General features: G+C 36.7%; 1 protein-coding gene across 1 annotated transcript in view; it reads left to right on the forward strand.

Moving 5' to 3' along the window:
- The window catches only part of AKT3 (AKT serine/threonine kinase 3), a 144,309-nt gene that overhangs the window by 85,083 nt on the left and 39,661 nt on the right, over window positions 1-19,565 (forward strand). The window contains exons 4-7 of the mRNA XM_009276060.1: window positions 373-517; window positions 7,109-7,240; window positions 11,387-11,452; window positions 13,083-13,151. Coding sequence (XP_009274335.1) covers window positions 373-517; window positions 7,109-7,240; window positions 11,387-11,452; window positions 13,083-13,151 — 412 coding nt within the window. The remainder of the gene's footprint in view (window positions 1-372; window positions 518-7,108; window positions 7,241-11,386; window positions 11,453-13,082; window positions 13,152-19,565) is intronic.

The raw sequence follows: 19,565 nt of genomic DNA on the forward strand, positions 1-19,565 counted from the left end.
CAGGGAGGGGGAATACCAAAAAGTCTCTTAAAATAGCAAGTTATTGTCAGATAGTATCAGTTAGGAGATGGCATTCTATGCTCTGAGCTGTATTACACCTGGAGCAAGTGTTTTCGAGTTTTCACTATTAAAATATTTACAAAATCAGACACTGGTAATTCTTGAAATTAACTGTGCAGTGATCCTTTTTGATACTGGTCAACATAATGCAGAATGTGGAAGGAAATTGAAGTGGTTAAATTACATGAATCTTCTGCTGTGTAACATGAGAATTGAACATTGAAGCAATGTAGCACGTGAAGAACATTATAAATCATTTATTTGGATGTATTTTACGAGTTTCTAATAGGGATGTTGGCTTGTTCATGATAGGGAAGAATGGACAGAAGCAATCCAGGCTGTAGCAGACAGACTTCAGAGGCAAGAAGAGGAGAGGATGAACTGTAGTCCAACTTCACAGATAGACAATATAGGAGAAGAAGAGATGGATGCTTCAACAACCCATCATAAAAGAAAGGTAATGACATTAAAAAAATAACTGACAAGACTAATATGTAAATAACTCTCGTAGAATGGTCTAGTTGAGTAAAACAATATACAGGGAATAGTATTTCTACATAAATTTCAGTGTATTACAAGCATAAAAGTACTTACTTGTTTTATTTCAATAAAGCTGAACTGCTCTAGTTTTATTTATTTGTTATGCTATCTGATACAGCACTTCTGAAAAACAAAGTTCAACCATTCAGGCACATGTTAACATTCTGCTTATTGTTTGAATATTATTTTCGTCTTTTCCTTTTTGTTTGTTTACTCTTTTAGAAGTATGGTAATAAAATATTTTCTTTCGATGAGTAGATTTGCCCCCTTTCTCATGCAAATAATACTCGGTACAAATTAGATAATTTGCATGAGAAAGGCTAGCAGGATTTGGCTTTTAATGACCTTGTTTTTTGCTAGCTGGGAAAATAGCTCTGCTTTAGATTTCAATGAAGTAAGAGAAAAAAATTTTTTTTTTTTTTTGCAGTCTTTCACAGCTTTTGGTGTAAGTAGGAATATGTACATTGTTGGCCATAACATACTTGTAGTTGTATCTTCAAAGTCAACAGGATAAACACACAACTGAGAGCATGTTTTAAAGATTCAGTGCCACGCAGAAATTTGCTTATTATTTTGTGTTTCCATTTTGTCCTGTGTTTCTGTAAGTACGGACTACTCTTGAAGAATGAATCATTCAAACGGATATCTCTCATTTACTATACAGGATTGACATGTCTCAAGAAATGCATTGAAATTGCATGAGAAATAATAACCTGTTTCTATAGGACTGGCTTCATTCTTTCCAGCTAGAAGTGAAACCTGTAGAAAACTTAAGTGGAAGTCTGCTGACAGAGCAAAATAGTCTTAAAGCTAATGTAACTGAATGCCTTTGAATGATGAACAATGAAAAGAAATAGCGAACGTGTGCCTTTACTCATAGAGCGTGTTTTGTTCGTTGCACTATATGAAGCGAGGATCATAGAAAAATCAGTGGCTGAAAACTATACCCTTATGAATATAACAAAGGTGTCATAGGAAATCTTAGTTCTATCATGTCCTAACTTTTGAGAATTTGAGTTTGCAGTGCATAGTTCTTTCATGTTGTTTCATTGTATGCAATTTTCTAACCTTTTTCCACTATAGAAAAAGGTAAAAACGAATTATATACAGCTGTAACAATACTCTCATCGTACATTGTCAGGTTGACATTGAACTTTTAGCCTTGCGGCATAGGTGTTTAATGATTGTGCTCCAGGGTAAAATATGATCAGTGACAGCAAGACAGAGGCAGCATTTGAGATGTGTCAGTCTTTCTGAGAGGCAGTGCGATTATGTGGAAGGGATTTGGGTTTGCTCTATTAAAGATCTGAGCACTGTTCCAAGCCTGTGTATCCTCTTAGTAGAATACAAAACCACTGCATTAACAACAAGCATTTTCAAGGTGTCAAAATCAATGCTGTCTAATATAAGTAGTTTATCTGGAATGTATGCTTTCCTTGTTCACGGTGCAGTGCATTTTCCCATACAACAAAAGGGGTTGTGGGAACAGGAGGAGGAGGAAGATCAGTTTTGTTCCTATCTTGCTGCTTGTGCTTTAAGAAATGCTGAAATAAGATGCTGGGACAGTGCATGTGGAGTGCCGCAAAATATTTAACGGCTTTGGCAACAAGCCAAAAGCAAACTCTACAAAACAAAGGTGAAATGAAAAATGGTGATATTCAACACCTAATAGTAGAGCAGAGTGGAGGTTTTTGTAGCCAGTGAAGAGCATACTGATGACGGCAAGGATTTTTTTTTCGCCAGAACTCAAAATCCCACTGCAGATTTCTGACTGTCGGAAGACTTCAGCGAAAAGTTCTCAGAAGTTTTTGGAATCAAAAATATTAAGTGACCATAATGATGGGGAGTTGTCATTCCCTCTGTGTTAATTGAAATTGGGAAAAAAGTATTTTTTTAGAACTGTTTCTGTTTTGTAGAAATGTTTCTGAAAAGCTTCTGTTTAAGATTTGTAGCTGTTAATATAATCAGAACCATTTCAGTTATAATGACAATGCATTTTTATTGCTTTTTTTTTGGTATTGGATTTCTTTTCATTTCAGGGATTTTTTGCACAATGTGTCCTACAAGCTTGTTTTGTCACCTGATTTTACATCAAAGCCCAGTGAATTTTGCTTGTGCATGCACCAGATGGTATACATACGAGTAGAAGAGCATAATCAGATTAAGAAACAACACAGAGAGGAGTGGGCCTGTTCTCTAAAAAGGTAGCAAAAGGTTTACGAAGAAAACAGTCTTTAGGATGTGGAACTTGATTTGAACAGACATGACAGCAGCGTCTCTCGCCAGATTAGCTGGAAGAACCAAAAGCACTTTTTTTTTCCCCCCAGTTTTTTTTGATGGTGTCAATGTGCCACTCAAGTTTTACAGTAATAACATCACTAAAAGTCAGAGCACTTCAAATTCTTAGCAGACTGCTTTTATTTCTTGCTGTACTATTCCCTGTAAGTAGAGTTTCTTCCTGATGAAGTCAGATGAAAACTTCAAGTGGTATAATCTTTGTACAAATCAGGAATATTTAAAAATTAGTTCCTTGGTAGGAATTTTCAACACCTGTAGTAGGGTGTATTTTTTTGAACGGATCATCCATAGGGGAGTAAATAGGCTTTACAGAAGGCTGAATGTCATATGGGTCTTTGGTTAGTGCAGTTTCCTGTAGCTTCATTGCTTTTCCTTTGTTTACAAATTTGTTTTGCAGGGTGCAGGATGAATAAAGCATAGATTTTTAAGAGGAAACCAAAAAGTAATGTAATGAGGAAAAAGATTCAATCCTCAGAGTTCCGTAGGAATGAAAAAGGTGGGAAAATCATCAAGGAGAAGGAATCCAATCTTATGGGAGCCTCCAAATTTGCTTACCAACATCCCTCAGGTTTAGGAAGTATTTCCATTTTTCCACCAGTTTTCAGTACACCCTCAGCTATGGCATCTGTGTTTTTATCTCCCAAGGTCTTGTGTTCTTTGGCAGACTTTTTGAGTTATACTGCACTGCGTATCATCTCTAAGCCTTCTGCTGAGCTTCTAAAGAATGAGAGCATCAGGAGACTTTATTCTTAGAACTAGCACTACTGCCATAACCTGCTGTTAAGCCATGGCTCAAAATCTTGCAAAACTATTACCTTCCTCTTACAAATACACATATATTTTTTAACTTGTTTTCACTGAGCTTGCAGCTAGATTCATGACTGCTTTGATAAACATTATGTAAGCAAATTTTGGGCGAATGAGTCTTTAGATTTGACTGGCTTGCTGCCCTTAGCATCAAACCCATGTCTGTGATCAGTCGAGCCAAGATCCTCCTTCTGTGTGTGGGCAAAGGGCTGCTTTTCTGAGCTGGTTTTATTCAGACTCTGATGGTCCCTCTCTAAGTCCAGCCTCTCAAAGCAGATCAGAAGTATGGGAAAAAGTTACCCCTTTGAGGCTGCTTACGATCCCATAAATTTTTGACTGTTAGAAGTGATAAGTTGTTACGGTCACTAACTCAGTATTCTTTATCAAAAAGCTGTTGGCCATTCTGTGTCCAGCTCTGGAGCCCTCAGCATAAGAAAGACATGGACCTGTTGGAGTGGGTCCAGACGAGGGCCATGAAAATGATCAGGGGGATGGAACACCTCTCCTATGAAGAAAGGCTGAGAGAGTGGGGGTTGTTCAGCCTGGAGAAGAGAAGGCTCTGGGGAGACCTTATTGCAGCCTTTCAGTACTTAAAGGGGGCTTATAAAAAAGACGGGGGCAAACTTTTTAGCAGGGCCTGTTGCGACAGGACAAGGGGGAATGGTTTTAAACTAAAGGGGGATAGATTTAGACTAGATATAAGGAAGGAATTTTTTACGCAGAGGGTGGTGAAACACTGGCACAGGTTGCCCAGAGAGGTGGTGGATGCCCGATCCCTGGAAACCTTCAAGGCCAGGTTGGACAGGGCTCTGAGCAACCTGCTCTAGTTGAAGATGTCCCTGCTGATTGCAGGGTGGTTTGACTAGATGACCTTTAGAGGTCCCTTCCAACCCAAACTATTCTATGATTCTGTGAATGCGATAGCTTATGACTGAGGATACGGAGGATTCTGCCCTGCATGACTCATTTTCTGCCTGAATTGTGTTTTGAAGGCATTTTTGATTTTTCATGTATTTTTGTCAATTTTCACTGCTTTAGCACAAAGGCAGTTGTTTTTGCTTGATGGTTATCATAGAACTATCAAAGTAGATAGCGTGACTTTCCAAAGTACGGACTGTGATATTTGAGGAAGTCTTACCTTTAGTTGATTAAGTACTAGTAGCCACATAGTGTTTGGATCACAACTTTACATACTACTTCATGCATCACTAGTTGTAACACATTATACTAGCTTTTGGAAAAGTTGACCATTTAAGGATTTGTCTGTGGTCATTAACTTTACACTCACTTGTGTGGATTTGCTTTAGGTAAAAAGTATACTGAGCCTTTGAAATCTCTGTTCTCATATTTCTTACTGGGATAAATGCAGTTTTGTTCTTCCTGATGTGACATGGTTTTGGCAGCAAAACAAGATCTGCCAGTGCAAAATGTTTAAGGATGTTTACATGTGAGCAAAGAGTGGAATTCACCAAGGTTAGTTTGCTTAGAAGCTACCAATCAACCATTACATGGGAAAAAGATTTAATTCCTGCTGATATAGCTAGAAAATTGATATATGAAAAGCATCTTCTCTTTAATAAAGCTTTGAAATATCCAGCTATCCAGGTGTTACCTTAAGTAGTCTGTTGGAGACCTTTTGCAGCTTTTAAGTTGCAGGTTGAACACTTAAAAGCTAAGGAATTACAGCATTAAAGTGGTTGATGGAACTTCAATTCTACCCCTTATGTGAACAGATTTCAAACGGACTCTGAGTGAGCAACTGCATAAATTATTTTCACAGTTTGTTGACAGCAACTTCAGATCCACAGTAATAGTATCATGCACTTGAGCTTAAAGGAATGAATAATTTTAGAAGGAAATTTTGCCTTTTATTCTTTCTCACAAGAGAGAATATATTTTGCTGCCACTATTTGTGATTGCACACCAGGGATATGCCCAATAGCTCTACACTTGGAATGTGTGTGAGATACGTAGGCACTGTTAGAGGTGGTTCTGGTAGGGATAAGGAAAGTACTAATTCCATTGTGGAAGACACAAGTAGAAGTTTATCTGGAATGCCAGTATTCAAGAAAACTGCCTGAGGCTGCAACTAGTGATAGAATGAGACACTAGGAAGATAAAAGATGAGGCATGATCTTTTCTTTTCCTCACACATAACAGGATTAAATATATTTAACTTAGCAAAACTGAGACTCGGAGTGTAATCATTTATAAAAGTTTTGAGGTGGGTTACTTGAGGAAGATTATTGATACTGCAGGACAGTACTATAACAAGAATAGGTGAGTGTGTTGTCTTCCAGAGCTTTAAACTGCTTTCCTCAAGGTTCCTGGGTGCCTTAACAGTTTCTGTGTGGTTATGTGGTGCTGCAACCAAGCCAGTAGCACAGCACACTGAAAGATGTGCTGTGGAAACACACAGTGGAAGCCAGCGACTGGTCCTGAGTTGGCCAATGAAACCTTGCTGTCAATCCAAGGTGACCCTGTGCGGTCGCTGCATTCTCAGTATTTTGCTGTTTTTTCTACATCCTCATATTTGCATCTAATGCATAGAGCATAGGGTTGATGCTTCTGAACTGGCTGTGAAATGAACTTACAGAACTAAGATGATTATTTACTCAAACTTTGTGCTCATGAAAGTGGCTAAACTGCTTTGGGATCTGAGATTGTCTGGTCATATTCTTGCGGTGTGTGACACTCCAGTTGAGCTGATAAACCTACTGGACTCAAACTGTCTGTTGGTGGAACCGTCTCTTGGATGTACTACATTTAACCTGCAAAACTAGGGTGATACTAGATGCTTGAACAGTCACTGTAATGGAGTCACATGAAAGAGGAAACTTGCCACCTCTTCCTTTTCAGAGCCAGACATTAATGTAAAACCATGTAATTGTAATCTGTATTCAAATTTTTAAAAGTCCACCTCTAATGCAAAGACTGTTGTAGAGTCTTACTGGTATAATATTGCAGTGAGGATCATGTATGTTTCAAAAAAGCCATCAGTGCAGTAGTTGGTGTTACACAAAACCTACTGATGTGCCACGTTCTTGCGTCCCTGGTAATACATGAGTTGATGAGCTTTCTTAGGTGTGGAGCATTCATGAAATGCTGGTATAGGCTAAGACTTTGTTCTGTGTGTGCTTTGTAAAAATAAGTGTGTGTGTGTGTAGTAGTATACTGTGCAGTACTTGACTTTAGAGAACTATAATAATAGTATCGAACAATATATCCTAGTGGTTTAAGGATACAGTTACCTATTATGAACTTAATTATAGAACTGTACCTATTTTTGTAAACTGTTCTTATTACATTGGTAACAACATTTGGTTATAGGCAGACACACTTGTGTGCATATTGGAACTGGATAGCATAAATCTTGCTATTCCTTGTTCTTTGCTCCTTATAGACAATGAATGATTTTGACTATTTAAAACTACTGGGCAAAGGCACGTTTGGCAAAGTTATCCTGGTCCGAGAGAAGGCTAGTGGGAAATACTATGCTATGAAGATTTTGAAAAAAGAAGTCATTATTGCAAAGGTAAGGAAGATTATGGTTTTAATATTGGGTCATTTTTTTTGAATGGAATAATCAATATTTGATATATAAGGTGTATTTGATTTTTGATGGTAACTGAGCTTGATAGAACTATGTGTGTATTTTCAGAAAACAAGAGTACAAAAAAAGTATGGGTACTCATTTTGCATGCCTTTTTCCAGTGTCTTATAATCTAGAGCGTGCTAAAGCATTGAGAGAGTTCACTGGGCATGAAGATAGTGCAATCCAACTTTAAAACAAGAAAAAGTGCATTGTAGGGTATATTACGTACTTCAAAAATTTTTTTAAGTCAACTGCAGGTTTATTCAGGTAAATGCAATTAATTTAACGGGCCTGTGCTCTGTTCCTGCTGTTAGATAAGATGGCTGTGCATGGGACTAACAATTTCATTTTTTCAGTTTTTGAGGAACAAGAAAAGTCTGAAGCTGATGTCTGAAGAAGTGGTTTAAACTGGCATTGTCCGGTCACTTAAACTTGATTAGTTTAGTGTTAGTAGCTCTTGTGGTCGGTCATAATTTTACTAAGTTTAAACTTGAAGATCATCTACTCTGAGCTTTGTTTCTAGCAATTCTAAAGTTTTGAATCCCACTTGCACAGAACAAGTTGAGAGCAAGAAACCTACATGGTCTTATCACCACGAGACGCAATTAAAAATAATCCCAATTAAGTAAGTAATTAATTACTTAATTAAGTAAGAAGATTTTTGAGGGATATGGATCTGACTGAATTTTGAATGCTTGAGGCTAACAATACAGTGTTTGTAAAAACAATGTGGATGGGAACTACTGTGGCTTACATACATTTTATTTTAAAATATCCTTCATATTTTTCTGATTTTCCTATTGGCCTATGAAAACAGGGCTTTGTACAGAGTTTTGCACTCTATGTTCATTTATCTATCTGTCACTCACTTTCTAAAAACTTTTGAATGTGTTGATCAGTTTAGCTTAAAATCGATAGAGGAGTAGAAACCTCAAAACCAATTATATTTCCTTGAGTTTCATTAAAACCAGCCCTGGTGCAAGGGGAGACACTTAAATTTATGTCTTCAGCAGAGAAGAGACTGACCTGTGAGTTCTGCGTGCCCTTTGCAGCTGTCTTGCGTGCACTGGCAGGCTGGTCGGCATGTATACCATTTGGACTAACAGCCACAGAGTGCCCTTTTCTTCTTCATAATCAGGAGATACAGAAAGAAAAGAGGGCATCGCTGCTGCGTTCTCCTGATTCTGCATGGGAAGGATGGCCCTTCTCAGTGGCCCTCCTTGTAAGACTTTATAAATGGCAGCAATCTCTGTGGGTTGCCCTGTGGGTCTCAGAGCCTATCTGTTTGCTGCATGCTGCGGCCCAGTCTCCAGCCTGACATCCTTCCCCAGTGCTCTGCTCACCTGTGGCACCCAGGGGGTCCTAGGGCAATCTTACGTCTGACTGCTATGAGCTCCTGCTCTGCTGCTGCTCGGTTATATCCTTCCAGCCTTCAGAGTGTTTCAGCTTGTTTCTTTGTATCAATAAAATAAACCCCACATTTTTGAATTTTAAGGTTTTTCCTTTTACTTCGCTGGCTGCTACAGTATCACTGAATTTTTAGAAGGGTTAAAACTGATTCTTGGATAACTTTGTCTCTCTCTGTTGAGTGAAAATTCTTGTTTACAGAAGTATGTATAAAGCCAGAGAAATTTTGAAGAGATCAGGGACGCAACTGTTCATTGATCTGTTTACCTGAAAACAGAAAGCTAGCTCAGTGATAGATTGGGCAGAACCTGGCACTCCCTGAAGCAGACCAGGGTCTGTTCTTCTGCCTATTTGTAGACTAACAAGAAGATTAAGTGTGTGAGGAAACATGTCTTTCATCCTGTGATGAAAATGGGAGCACCTCGGTCTTTTAAAGTTGACTTCCTCAGAACTGGAATTTTGTTTTGAAGGGAGTCCTTCTAAGTTTTCCATAGTAAGTTTGTATATTGATAAGAAACTGATGAAAGAGTAAAATATAGACTATGCTTAGATCTTCACAAGTGAAGTGATCATGTTTTTTTCCCTATAGTCACCAAATACCAGTTTTTCCACTCCACCCCAAACTAAGAACAAAAGCAGACTTGAGCCTGAACTTAGCTGTCTAGCCCAGTCAGTGTGTAAGTATGCCATGGGGATTTATCAATAACATTTATCTCTGAAGGTCAGTGCTAAGGATATGGTCACTAGGTAGAATAGATCTGCAGTCCCAACTCAGCCTATGATGTGATATAATATATAGGAGGTCATACCTGCAGCAGTTAGCATAATATGAAGCCAAAAAGTGGTGCAGTGACAGCTGTATCTAGAAAGCTGTATAGCATCTGCCCAGTTCAGACTAAATCTGTTGATTCTAAATTTTCATGACAGATTAATATTACACTTACCAGGGAATTGGTACCAGTATTACAAACTTCTCAGGCAATGCCAGAAAAACTGGCCATTGCCAGCTTTTTATGCCCCATATATGGTGTACCACCGAGGTTTATAAACAAACAAACAAACAAACAAATAAATAAAACTTTAGACTGGCTTTTCTCCTTGAAGAGTTTTTTTGTTTTTTTCCCCCAGTATGTGGTTGTAGTGTATACACTCAGTGTTGCACTGCTATTCAGCTAAATGGCATCATAATTTATTACCACTAACTCTGTTGTTGTTTAATTTCCTATTTTGACAATTTTTAAAGTCTAATTTAAAACTCCTGACATCTGTGTTTACTTTCTAGTTTAATGATACCTTATCTTCAGAGCATAGTCTGATAAGCATGTGCAGTACAATAATGTTATATTGGTATTATTTGTAGCAATAATAAAGTATACTCTGACTAAATATATTTACTTCTGCAGGATTATGGTTGAAGTTTGAGTTGTACTAAGTTAGTCTTCAATTCTGTATAATACTCAGCAGCAGCTTAGTTCTACAGAAAATGGCTAAACCAGCCCAGTGGCTCTGAGCCTTTTTAGGTCCAGCCCCTGGCAGCCTGGGGAGGGGGTATTCCCGGCACGTACTACTGGTAGAATTGCATAAAATGGCTGTGTATACATAATACGAACCTCCTAAATGCCCTGCTTTTCTCCCTAGTCCTTAGGAACTGCTCGCTATTGCAGCGCAGGGCGAGCCTTCTTCCCGCCATCCTCTCCCCCTCGTCCCTGCCTGGCCCCTGCTCTCTGCAAACCTGGTGGCGTGAGGGGCCATACCCCTGCCCTTGGGGTCTCGCTGTCAGCCCTCCAAGCTCCTCCTCGCCTCCTGTGTGCCCCCTGCCCCGCAGCCACCCAGAGGGACGAGCGCGGGTGAGCTTCCCAGGGCACAAACACCTGCGGGGGACGGGTTATTTTCTCTCTCTCCCTTTGGCACAGGACTCATTTTAATCCTCCCCGTTCAGGCTCACGGACAGGAGAGTGTCGCTGTCTCTCTCCGAATTGCCCCTTTCTCAAAAATCTGGCTGGAAACGGGGGTTGTGTGGACGTCTCCCGTCTCCCGCCTCCCGTGGACGAGGTCTAGGAAGGAGGTCGGGCCGGGTCTGAGGAGCGCTGCTCGCCTGGCTGGTTAGGACAGCTCAGGAGGGTGAGGAGGGGGTTTTGTATGGCTACATTGTTTTAAAGAAAAACAAAAAAAACACCAAACCAAACGTTTAAAAAATGAAAAACTGGCTTTACTTGACATTAGGCTAGATTAGACTAGGTTTTATAGTTGCCTGTCAGTTACTACCTGTGTACGTTTCTTGCAAATTGATTCAATCTCTCTGTAGATGTTGTTCAGATGATTCATACCAGAACTGCGAAGTTGTGATGACTATATTTTTAAACTGTCAAATCCAATATTATAATTTCTTCCTTCCTTGCATTGGATGTAAAGTTAAAGTCTTCATTTTAAAGCAAGAAAACAAAAAAAAGAAAATCAAATAAAATACGTTAAATTGTATTTTGCCAAACTTAAATTTACTCTAAAAATCTTTTCTCAAAAAATGTGAATTATTTTTCATGTTTCTTTCAGGTTCGTTCATTTTCCAAAACTGTACCGTAGCTTTCTCTTTTCGGAAGTGTTGACCATTTCCTCATAATTAATTAAATAACAGTTTTATATCTTAATTCAGACCTACTTTTTCTACTCTTTATTTCTCAGGATGAAGTGGCTCATACGCTTACAGAAAGCAGAGTATTGAAAAACACCAGACACCCTTTTTTAACAGTAAGTATTAGGAATTAGTTTTAAGTATATTAGCAGGTAATTTTCAACATGATGAATATTCCATTATGAACATAATTTACAAACAAATTTTGAAGTCTTTCGCATGATGATCTGTAAACAAGCAGTAGCTATCTGGTGCTTATGATGTCCTTTATCAGAATATGTATTTAAGAGTTCAGAAATAAAGTTTCTAATAATTTTTTAAAGCTTAACTGCACTGAAAACAAATTTAATGGTAGAATGTAACTGTTGTGCAGTTCTTGGCGGCTTTTGTATATGAACACTTTTTTAATAAAAGTTACTGATTTCACACAGTGTCAAGTAAGTAATTTTTACCAAGACAACTTAAGTAAGAATTCAATAAAATGATAAAAATAACTATTTGTTCAACATAAGTAGCCCATCGAGCAACAAAACTCAAACCCCACTACTTCAATGTCTTTGTCTTCGTATGGTTAATATTTAATAGAAGGAAAATACTGAAAAGAAGATGAAAATTTTGAGATTCATAACAAATTATGATTAATAGTTTTAATTTTACAACTGACTTTCTTCTGTAGGAGTAATTCTGATTCCTCTCCTTTGAGAATATATTAGAAAATCTTTTCATTGATTTCAAAAGATAATTAACATGTATTTTAAGATAGGGAAAAATGATTTTCTCTTTTGTATTAAAATATCAAAGTATAACATGGAAGTTTTCCTATTTAGAAAATCATAAACAAACCCTTTAGAAAGCAGAGGATTGTATTTACATTGCTTAGCCAAAATGTTCTTGGGAATTCAGTCAAGAGAAATGAGGTCCCCCAAAGTTTCTTAAATTAGAGTGTAAAGGTAAGCAGGAGGAGGTGTAATTCCAATCAAATCACGCAACAATGTCACTGCAGTTGTATCTTTATATCTTTCTGATATCAAACAAATATTTTAAGGAGACATGCAGTATTTAAATCACATGAGTTTCCTTATGATTTTGTTACGTGTAGTTCCACTGCAATTTTACTCTTTTAGGCCAAGCCTGCATCTGTAGATTTTCTTTGGTGGTATTTTTCCAAGCAAAATCAAATCAACATTGATAAGTCAAAAACTTTAATTAAGATAATAATGTTTGTTACAATTTTAAAATGATACATAAGTAAATATATTTATCTGGCACTCAGTGTTTTTAACATAGTATGTGAAAACTAGAGAGTCCTTGCTTTGGAAATGAAAGCAGGCATAAGATCACTTTTAAAATTTTATTTGGGAGAAATTAAAAAGAATATGGTAATCTCTGTCATCATGGGCATTGTGGAAGTGGACATCATAAAATATGATGAGTGAGAATAGCTGGTACCATGTATGGCGATAAGAAATGCAGTAGAAAATTGTGTATTTTACTAACTATTTAGTATTTTGTTATAATAAGCACGGTGTTTTCATATCAATGGCCACGTGGCAGAGATGACGGTTTTTGTGTTAATTCATCTCAAGCTCCAGATAGGAAGTTACACTTTTAAATACTCTGAAAGTTCTCACCAAGTCAGAATTGTCTGCTTAAGAGGATAAAATTAAATTTTGTTACAGTTTAAGTGCAAGAAATTGGGTTAATGCAAGATGATAATTGGTTTGGTTTTGCTGTTTTCTTTGCAAGTCCTTGAAATATTCCTTCCAGACAAAGGATCGTTTGTGTTTTGTGATGGAGTATGTTAATGGAGGAGAGGTAAGTTTAAAAAAGATGTTCTGCGCTTGTAACGGTAACGCTGTCATTGAGTTACACTTTAAAGGATATAATTTTTCTTGCCTTTTTTGCTTTCTAGTATCTTTGAATTTTTTTTTTTTTAAATTTAAAAAATTGTTTATTTAAAAAAAAGTAGACGTGTTTTAGAACTATGCTGTCAAAAGTAGTTCCTATTCTTAAAAATCAGACTCTTGTATCTTGAAGGATAATTTCATGGTAGAGAAATAATTACAAATAGCTTGCTTATTGTTTTTTCTTCAAGCGTATTATAGCGTGTTCTGGCATGAAACTAGTGCAAACAAGCAAAAATAATGTTGACTAGTCTTGCTTTTGTCCTAGGGTGAAATACTCTCTGCTATAGCCATTGCAAATACCTATGAGAAAAGAGTGGAACGTTCATATTTTTCATTACTTCTGTCCCCTTCACTTGCTGTGTAGTCTGGAAATTTCAACTTAAGTGCTAAACTTCTTACAGCGTCGTTAGCCTTTAAACTGTTGCTGTCCTCCAGCTCTTTACTGAAGAATAGAATATCAAAAACTATACCCGTCAAATGGAATTAAAGAGAACTGAAATCTAAGAAGAGGGCTTTTATCTACCTTTTAGGTGCTGATTGCTATTCAGACTGTATCTCATTACAACATGAACTGAGGGGTTTTCCTAATTTTGTGTACTATATGCTGCGTAAGAACCTTAAAGGACTAAGTGTTTCCACTAGCTTTTTTTATGAGGAAACTGTTTCTTCATTCAGGTATTGTTGCAGCATGGTATCATGTTTTGCACTATCCTTGTGCTGTGTTCTCCTACAATAAAACTGTCTTCAGCTATAGTCCTAATGCCTGAGCACCCCCAGAGTGCCTGTCTTGCATTCATTGCTCTGGCGATTTCTGGGCCCCGTCTGAGGCCCATTTACATCCTAACTTGTCCATGGCTGTCCTCTACTAGCTGTGGCTAAACATGGTGCTGTAGGTTTCTCATACGGGAGGATGGCTTGTTTAACTCAATATGTATAACCCCGCTTCTGGACATCACAGGTGTTGAACCGTTTTGGCTAGTTGAACTAGACACAAAAATCTCCTTCAGCAGTAATGGGATAACAGCCTTCTCTTGGACACTCAGCTGGCTGTCGTTTGACACTCAGCTGTCATTTGCCATTGAACTTATGTCACCAATATTAATTCAGTGCTATCTACAATGAATTTTAAAAGTGATGCCTTATAAAGTAGCTAATTCTTCTTGGTTTTCTTTGTGTAAGACCTTATTGCACTTTGAAAGTATGTTTTTTACATCAGCCTATCATTTAGATACCAGTCTTTTTGAAAGATGCCTTTCTGTCCTATTTGAATGCAGAGCAGAGCCCATAGAGAATGTTTTCGACTTCTTTTTTGCGATTGAGGATACTCTGACACTATGTTTTGATCAGGCTTGTATCTTGCATTCCTCTGCATTGGGTGGTGCACCTTTGTGGCAACTGCTGCAAACATCTGGTGTCATGGATTTCTTGGTGGCAGCCTGCATTTGCTTATTAGGATTTGAATGATTACAATTTACTTTGCTGAGAGTGGGTTGCTTTTTTCCAGGTATGATGCTCTTGTTTGGCAGTGTTGCTCATGTTCTTTGCTGATGGTTCCCTAATTCAGTGAAGCTAATGGTAATTTTTTGCCACAGTGGGAAATAATGGCCTTTCAGAGTAGGCAGTTTTCTTTGAAGAAACTCTCTTGATTTGCTTATGTGCTTCTCTTCAACTAGGGATCTGGAATAGTAAGTTGGACAAACTGTCCTTTTTAATACGAACATCCGTAATCTTACCAAATTTTCCTGTGAATTTCAGACTTTAGTCACTGTCTGCTAAGAAATACAAAGGACTTCACATTTGTAAAAATAGCCTTGTTGTTAACTCAGAACTACTGAAAGTAAGTTGCACGAAGTTTAGCCAGCATTTTAGCCATTTGTAAGCATATCTCCTATATGGTACACAGAAGACTTTTTTCTTTTGCTGCTTCCCTCTACTGTTCTCCCTGTGTTCCAAGGAAGTTTCATTTCCTTACAATGGTTTCTCACTGTTGAAGGTGTTGAAAACTCACCTTTTAATTAGATCCTTCCAGTGGGAAATTGACTGTAGCAGCACCGTGTTGCTTTTGATTGTCTCCAGAGCTGTACTACCTTCAGTGTGTTTCTGTTTAAAATTCCTTTAGGTTTCTTTCTAGTTAAACAGTTGTGCCTGAGTCAATTGCGTGGGAATTTTCATGGATTGTGTCTTGCAGGAGCACATTACCCAAACAGTCCTCCGAATGAAGGAGTTCTTGAAATTTGTATCTCTATTCTTGACTCTCACCCAGGTGAAAGCAAGAAAGTGCCACAATTAGGCTTCTGCCCTGCTACAGTAATAAAAAGTGTAGTCGGTACTAGGAGTCTTCAGTTCCTCTTCCTATGATTAGGAAGGAAAACAGTCAAGGAAGGGGTCACTGAATGTCATTCTGGAGGAGAAGAAATTGTGTTAAAATGATTCTAAACAAGAATCTTCTATACCTGTTAAAAATCTAGATCCATGTTGAATTTGATGTCCCGCCAGAATAGTAGCAATTTATCTTTGCCTTACCTTGCCTATGTAACTTCAAATTAGTTAGGCTCAGTTGATAAGGGAACACATTATAACAAAAGTGTAACTGCATCAGTTTTACTGGTCTATGTGTGTGCTTTTTTACAATGTACAAAGTATTACCGTATTGAATTCCCTTTTGACTTCCTTTAAAAAAAAAAAAACAAAAACCATGTTCTGTAGCTAAATATATTAAAGCAAAACATTAGAGGATTTTTTCAAGCAAATTATTCAGATGGAAATATTGAATACGTTTTCCTTATACTGACAGCTTTTGCAGTTAATTTTCTGCTGCTTAAGGGCCCAATCTTGAAATCTTTGTTGTGAGCTGAAAGCTTAACTTTTTCTTTTTTTAGTGTTGCTGTTGGACTCTGTGGATGAAAAGTTTAGCAGTGTCTATTGATTATACACTATGTTGCAGTATAGAGCTAGAAGGATACTTCTAACGTTGTGATTACTTCTCAATGCCTTTGTTATACTGAAGGAATTACATTAAAGTAGCATTAAGACATTGAAATTTTATTTTAGAAAAAAAATATCCATCTGGCTTAGTTGCGATGACCAAATTCCATTATCAAGACTTTGAAATGGCATATTTTATGAGTGTGTGGTAAAAAAAGGACATGCAGTATTGCATGATAAACTGTGTTCTTTATTTTGGTTCAAAATATAGAATATGCATGTAAGTATTTTTAAATAAGTAAAACTATCAGTACTTACAGACAAACACAGGCCTACTTTAAAGAAAAGAAAACCCCTTCGTTTTTGTACTATTTTTGCTGCCCTTGTCCTATCCACATTTTGAAAAAAATGTGTAAGGCTGTATTGATGGTTTTCCTGCTAGTATTGATTTGCCTACTCTTCCTTTTGTAACCCATATAATTTTGAGTACTATGTGATTGCAGTACGTTAGTAGTACATTACAGTGTTCCCCCAACTTCCAGGCCACACAGAACGGTATAAACTGTGGTATAAAAATGATATTCTAAGAATGGCTCTTTATTGTTGGGGAATACTTTTGGAGTGTGTGTTTCCCATTTCTTATTTCCAGTATTTTGCTTTAAAGATTGAAAAGCCTTAGGAATGAAATCTATTACATACATTACTCTGCAGAGTACACTGATTCAGCTGACTAATAAGTTGATTAACTTCCTTGCTTTGCACTTTCAGGATAATTCCAAATTCCTTACTTTGTAACAAACTTAATTGGCAATTATCTGTATAATAAAATTAGACTCTAAATTTGTTCAGATGGTTTCTCCACACCAGAATTCTGAATCTCTGTTCTGCTTGGCAGTTTTTTTTCCACAGCGCTTACTTCAATTCATTAGGCAAGAGAGAACTAAGTAATTGAACAAGTGCTATTACTGTCTAGAAAAAAAGAGGATTTACAGCCTACCTAATGAAAAATAACTGAATATTGTTGTAAGCTTTGTCATTTTTATCTTGGTTGTGTCCTGTTTTGTTTTCTTAAACTCTAAGTAAATGAGAGAATCTTCCTTAGCCTAAAATTAAGATATTCCAAGATAAGGGTGCTGTATGTCTTTGGGTATAGAATGTGCCTAGAAGCAGTATAAAGTCTGAAACAATAAACAAATAATTCAAAATTTCAAGGCTGCTACTGCAAATGCTTTGCAAAAGAGCCAAATCAACAATATAAAATGTGTTTAACTGCAGAGCTGAGCAAACCCAATATACAACAGCAAGAGCCAGTCATACAACTTTCAACATGCTAAATAGGTGACTAGCATGTGTAGAAGTTTAACATATTGATTGATATAAGGTTGTGTCTTTTGGCATGCTTGGCTCTGCAGTTGAATATACTTTTATGTTTGATATTTGTTTTTATTTGTTAAAATTTTTCCATTAAAATTTTTTATTAGGAAAAAACCCCATGGAAACATTGTCTTTTGGTTTTTAAATTTTTTAAATAAAGACATACCAGGAAATTTATAGCTCTGATCCTGACTGTAACTATAGCACCCTCATGTATGCCATAAAAAAATGTTATGTGCAAAATGGCTTTCTTTGTGCCAAAGCTATTTCTATTGCAATTCCAATGATTTTATAGCACGTATTTAATAACTGTAAATCAATAAATAGTGCAAATGTTGGAAGCTTTTTTCATTACCTTCCATCAGATTTCTTCTTTTCCTTCTCTGACTTAATAAATCAAATCTTCATGTTCTGACAGTTGTGAATAGAGCCTGGTGTCATAATTATTCCAAAATAGTGAACCAACTAAATAATTAACTTAAAATAATGCTGTGATCTCACTGAATTAGATTTTTCTATTATAATTTTAAAATTTGCTTTAGTATATTTAGCATATATCTGAATGTGAATGTGTGAATTCACTTTTAACATGCATTTTTATATCTAAATGTACATTTTTCATTCAAAACTAGCATGTATGGTTTGATGACAGCTCTGTTAGATGCTATAATAACATGAAGAATGCTTATGAAGAGTGACTGTAGTGTCATATATAATGTTAAAATAAACTGACTTAGGAACTCAGTCTCTGGCAAACACAAAACTGTTGCTAGTTATTTCTAGCTGGTCATTTTAATTTGAAGTTAGTATATTGAATTAATATAAAGGATATTTTGTTGGAAATAAACACTAAAGAAAATAAATTTTTGTTATGTTAACTTGTCAGGTTATCAACTCTCAGATTCAAATTGGGATACTTTTTTTTTATTGAAAAAAATACATCTGTTGCTGAGAAGTATCCTGAGGTTTTACAATTTTCTAAGACTTTGCTGCTCAGCTACTGGATTAGTCTCTTTCATACAGAAAATTGCAATAGGCCTTTTGCATAGATACGAATGTAGGGCTAACTGGAGGTTATATTATAAATTTTTGGAATGTGTTTGTTGTAAACAAATTGTATATTTTGTACAAATTGTTTATTTTGTACACATTAAAAAGTGATCTGAAAGTTGGTCTTTATTTTGAATTACTTTGAGTCCATCAAAACAGTAAAACTAAAAATGAGTGACATTACCTCATTGTTTATGAAAGAGACCACAAAACAGACATAAATGCATAAATTACCTAAATTTTGTATTTTGCTTTATTTGGATGAAGATCTACGTAGCGGTGTTTGTTTCCCATTTAAATCTTGCAAAAATGTGTGGAAAAGACCCCACAAATTGAGAAACTTATTTATTCTTTTCCCAATTGTATAATATGTGAGGCACTTCATGAAGGCAGACTTAGTTGCTTAGTCTGTATGGGTCTTGTGTTTGCGTTGGCAATTAAGCAGTCGCCAGTACAGAAAGCAGGTTACTACAGGGAGGGCTGATGTCACCACCAGGGATTGGTGCTTAAACAGGGAAACGAGCAGCAGGAGCAATTGAAATACCTACAAAATAATGATCCTCCTTGTCATGCAGGTATTCCATTTTTATACAGGGTGTCTTGAGAATTCAAAAAGAGATTGAAAGGGGAATGCAGATGCAATGAACAAAAATGAAATAATCGCTTTAAATCGTACTGCAGTTTCTGTCTTCTGTGAAGTCTCTGCTTATACAAATATATGCTGCCAAAAGGCTCGGTTTAGTGGGAAGTTTGTTTAGGTTCAGAAGAAAGTAATAAACATTTTTTGAAGCACAGCTCTCAGGAAAGAAGTTGACTTCTAGTTGTTTGTAGGATTGACTTCTTAATTACATTTTGAAAAGTCCACACACTGAAAATAGCTGCAGTAATTCTTACGCTGTTCTGTGCTGTGTGAGCAGTGTAGATTTCCTACGGGTGTAAAGTAGGATGCGGTAATGACAGATTAAGCCTGTTA

This window comes from Aptenodytes forsteri, unplaced genomic scaffold (assembly GCF_000699145.1).
Source record: "Aptenodytes forsteri isolate BGI_AS27 unplaced genomic scaffold, ASM69914v1 Scaffold10, whole genome shotgun sequence".
Lineage (NCBI taxonomy): Eukaryota > Metazoa > Chordata > Aves > Sphenisciformes > Spheniscidae > Aptenodytes > Aptenodytes forsteri.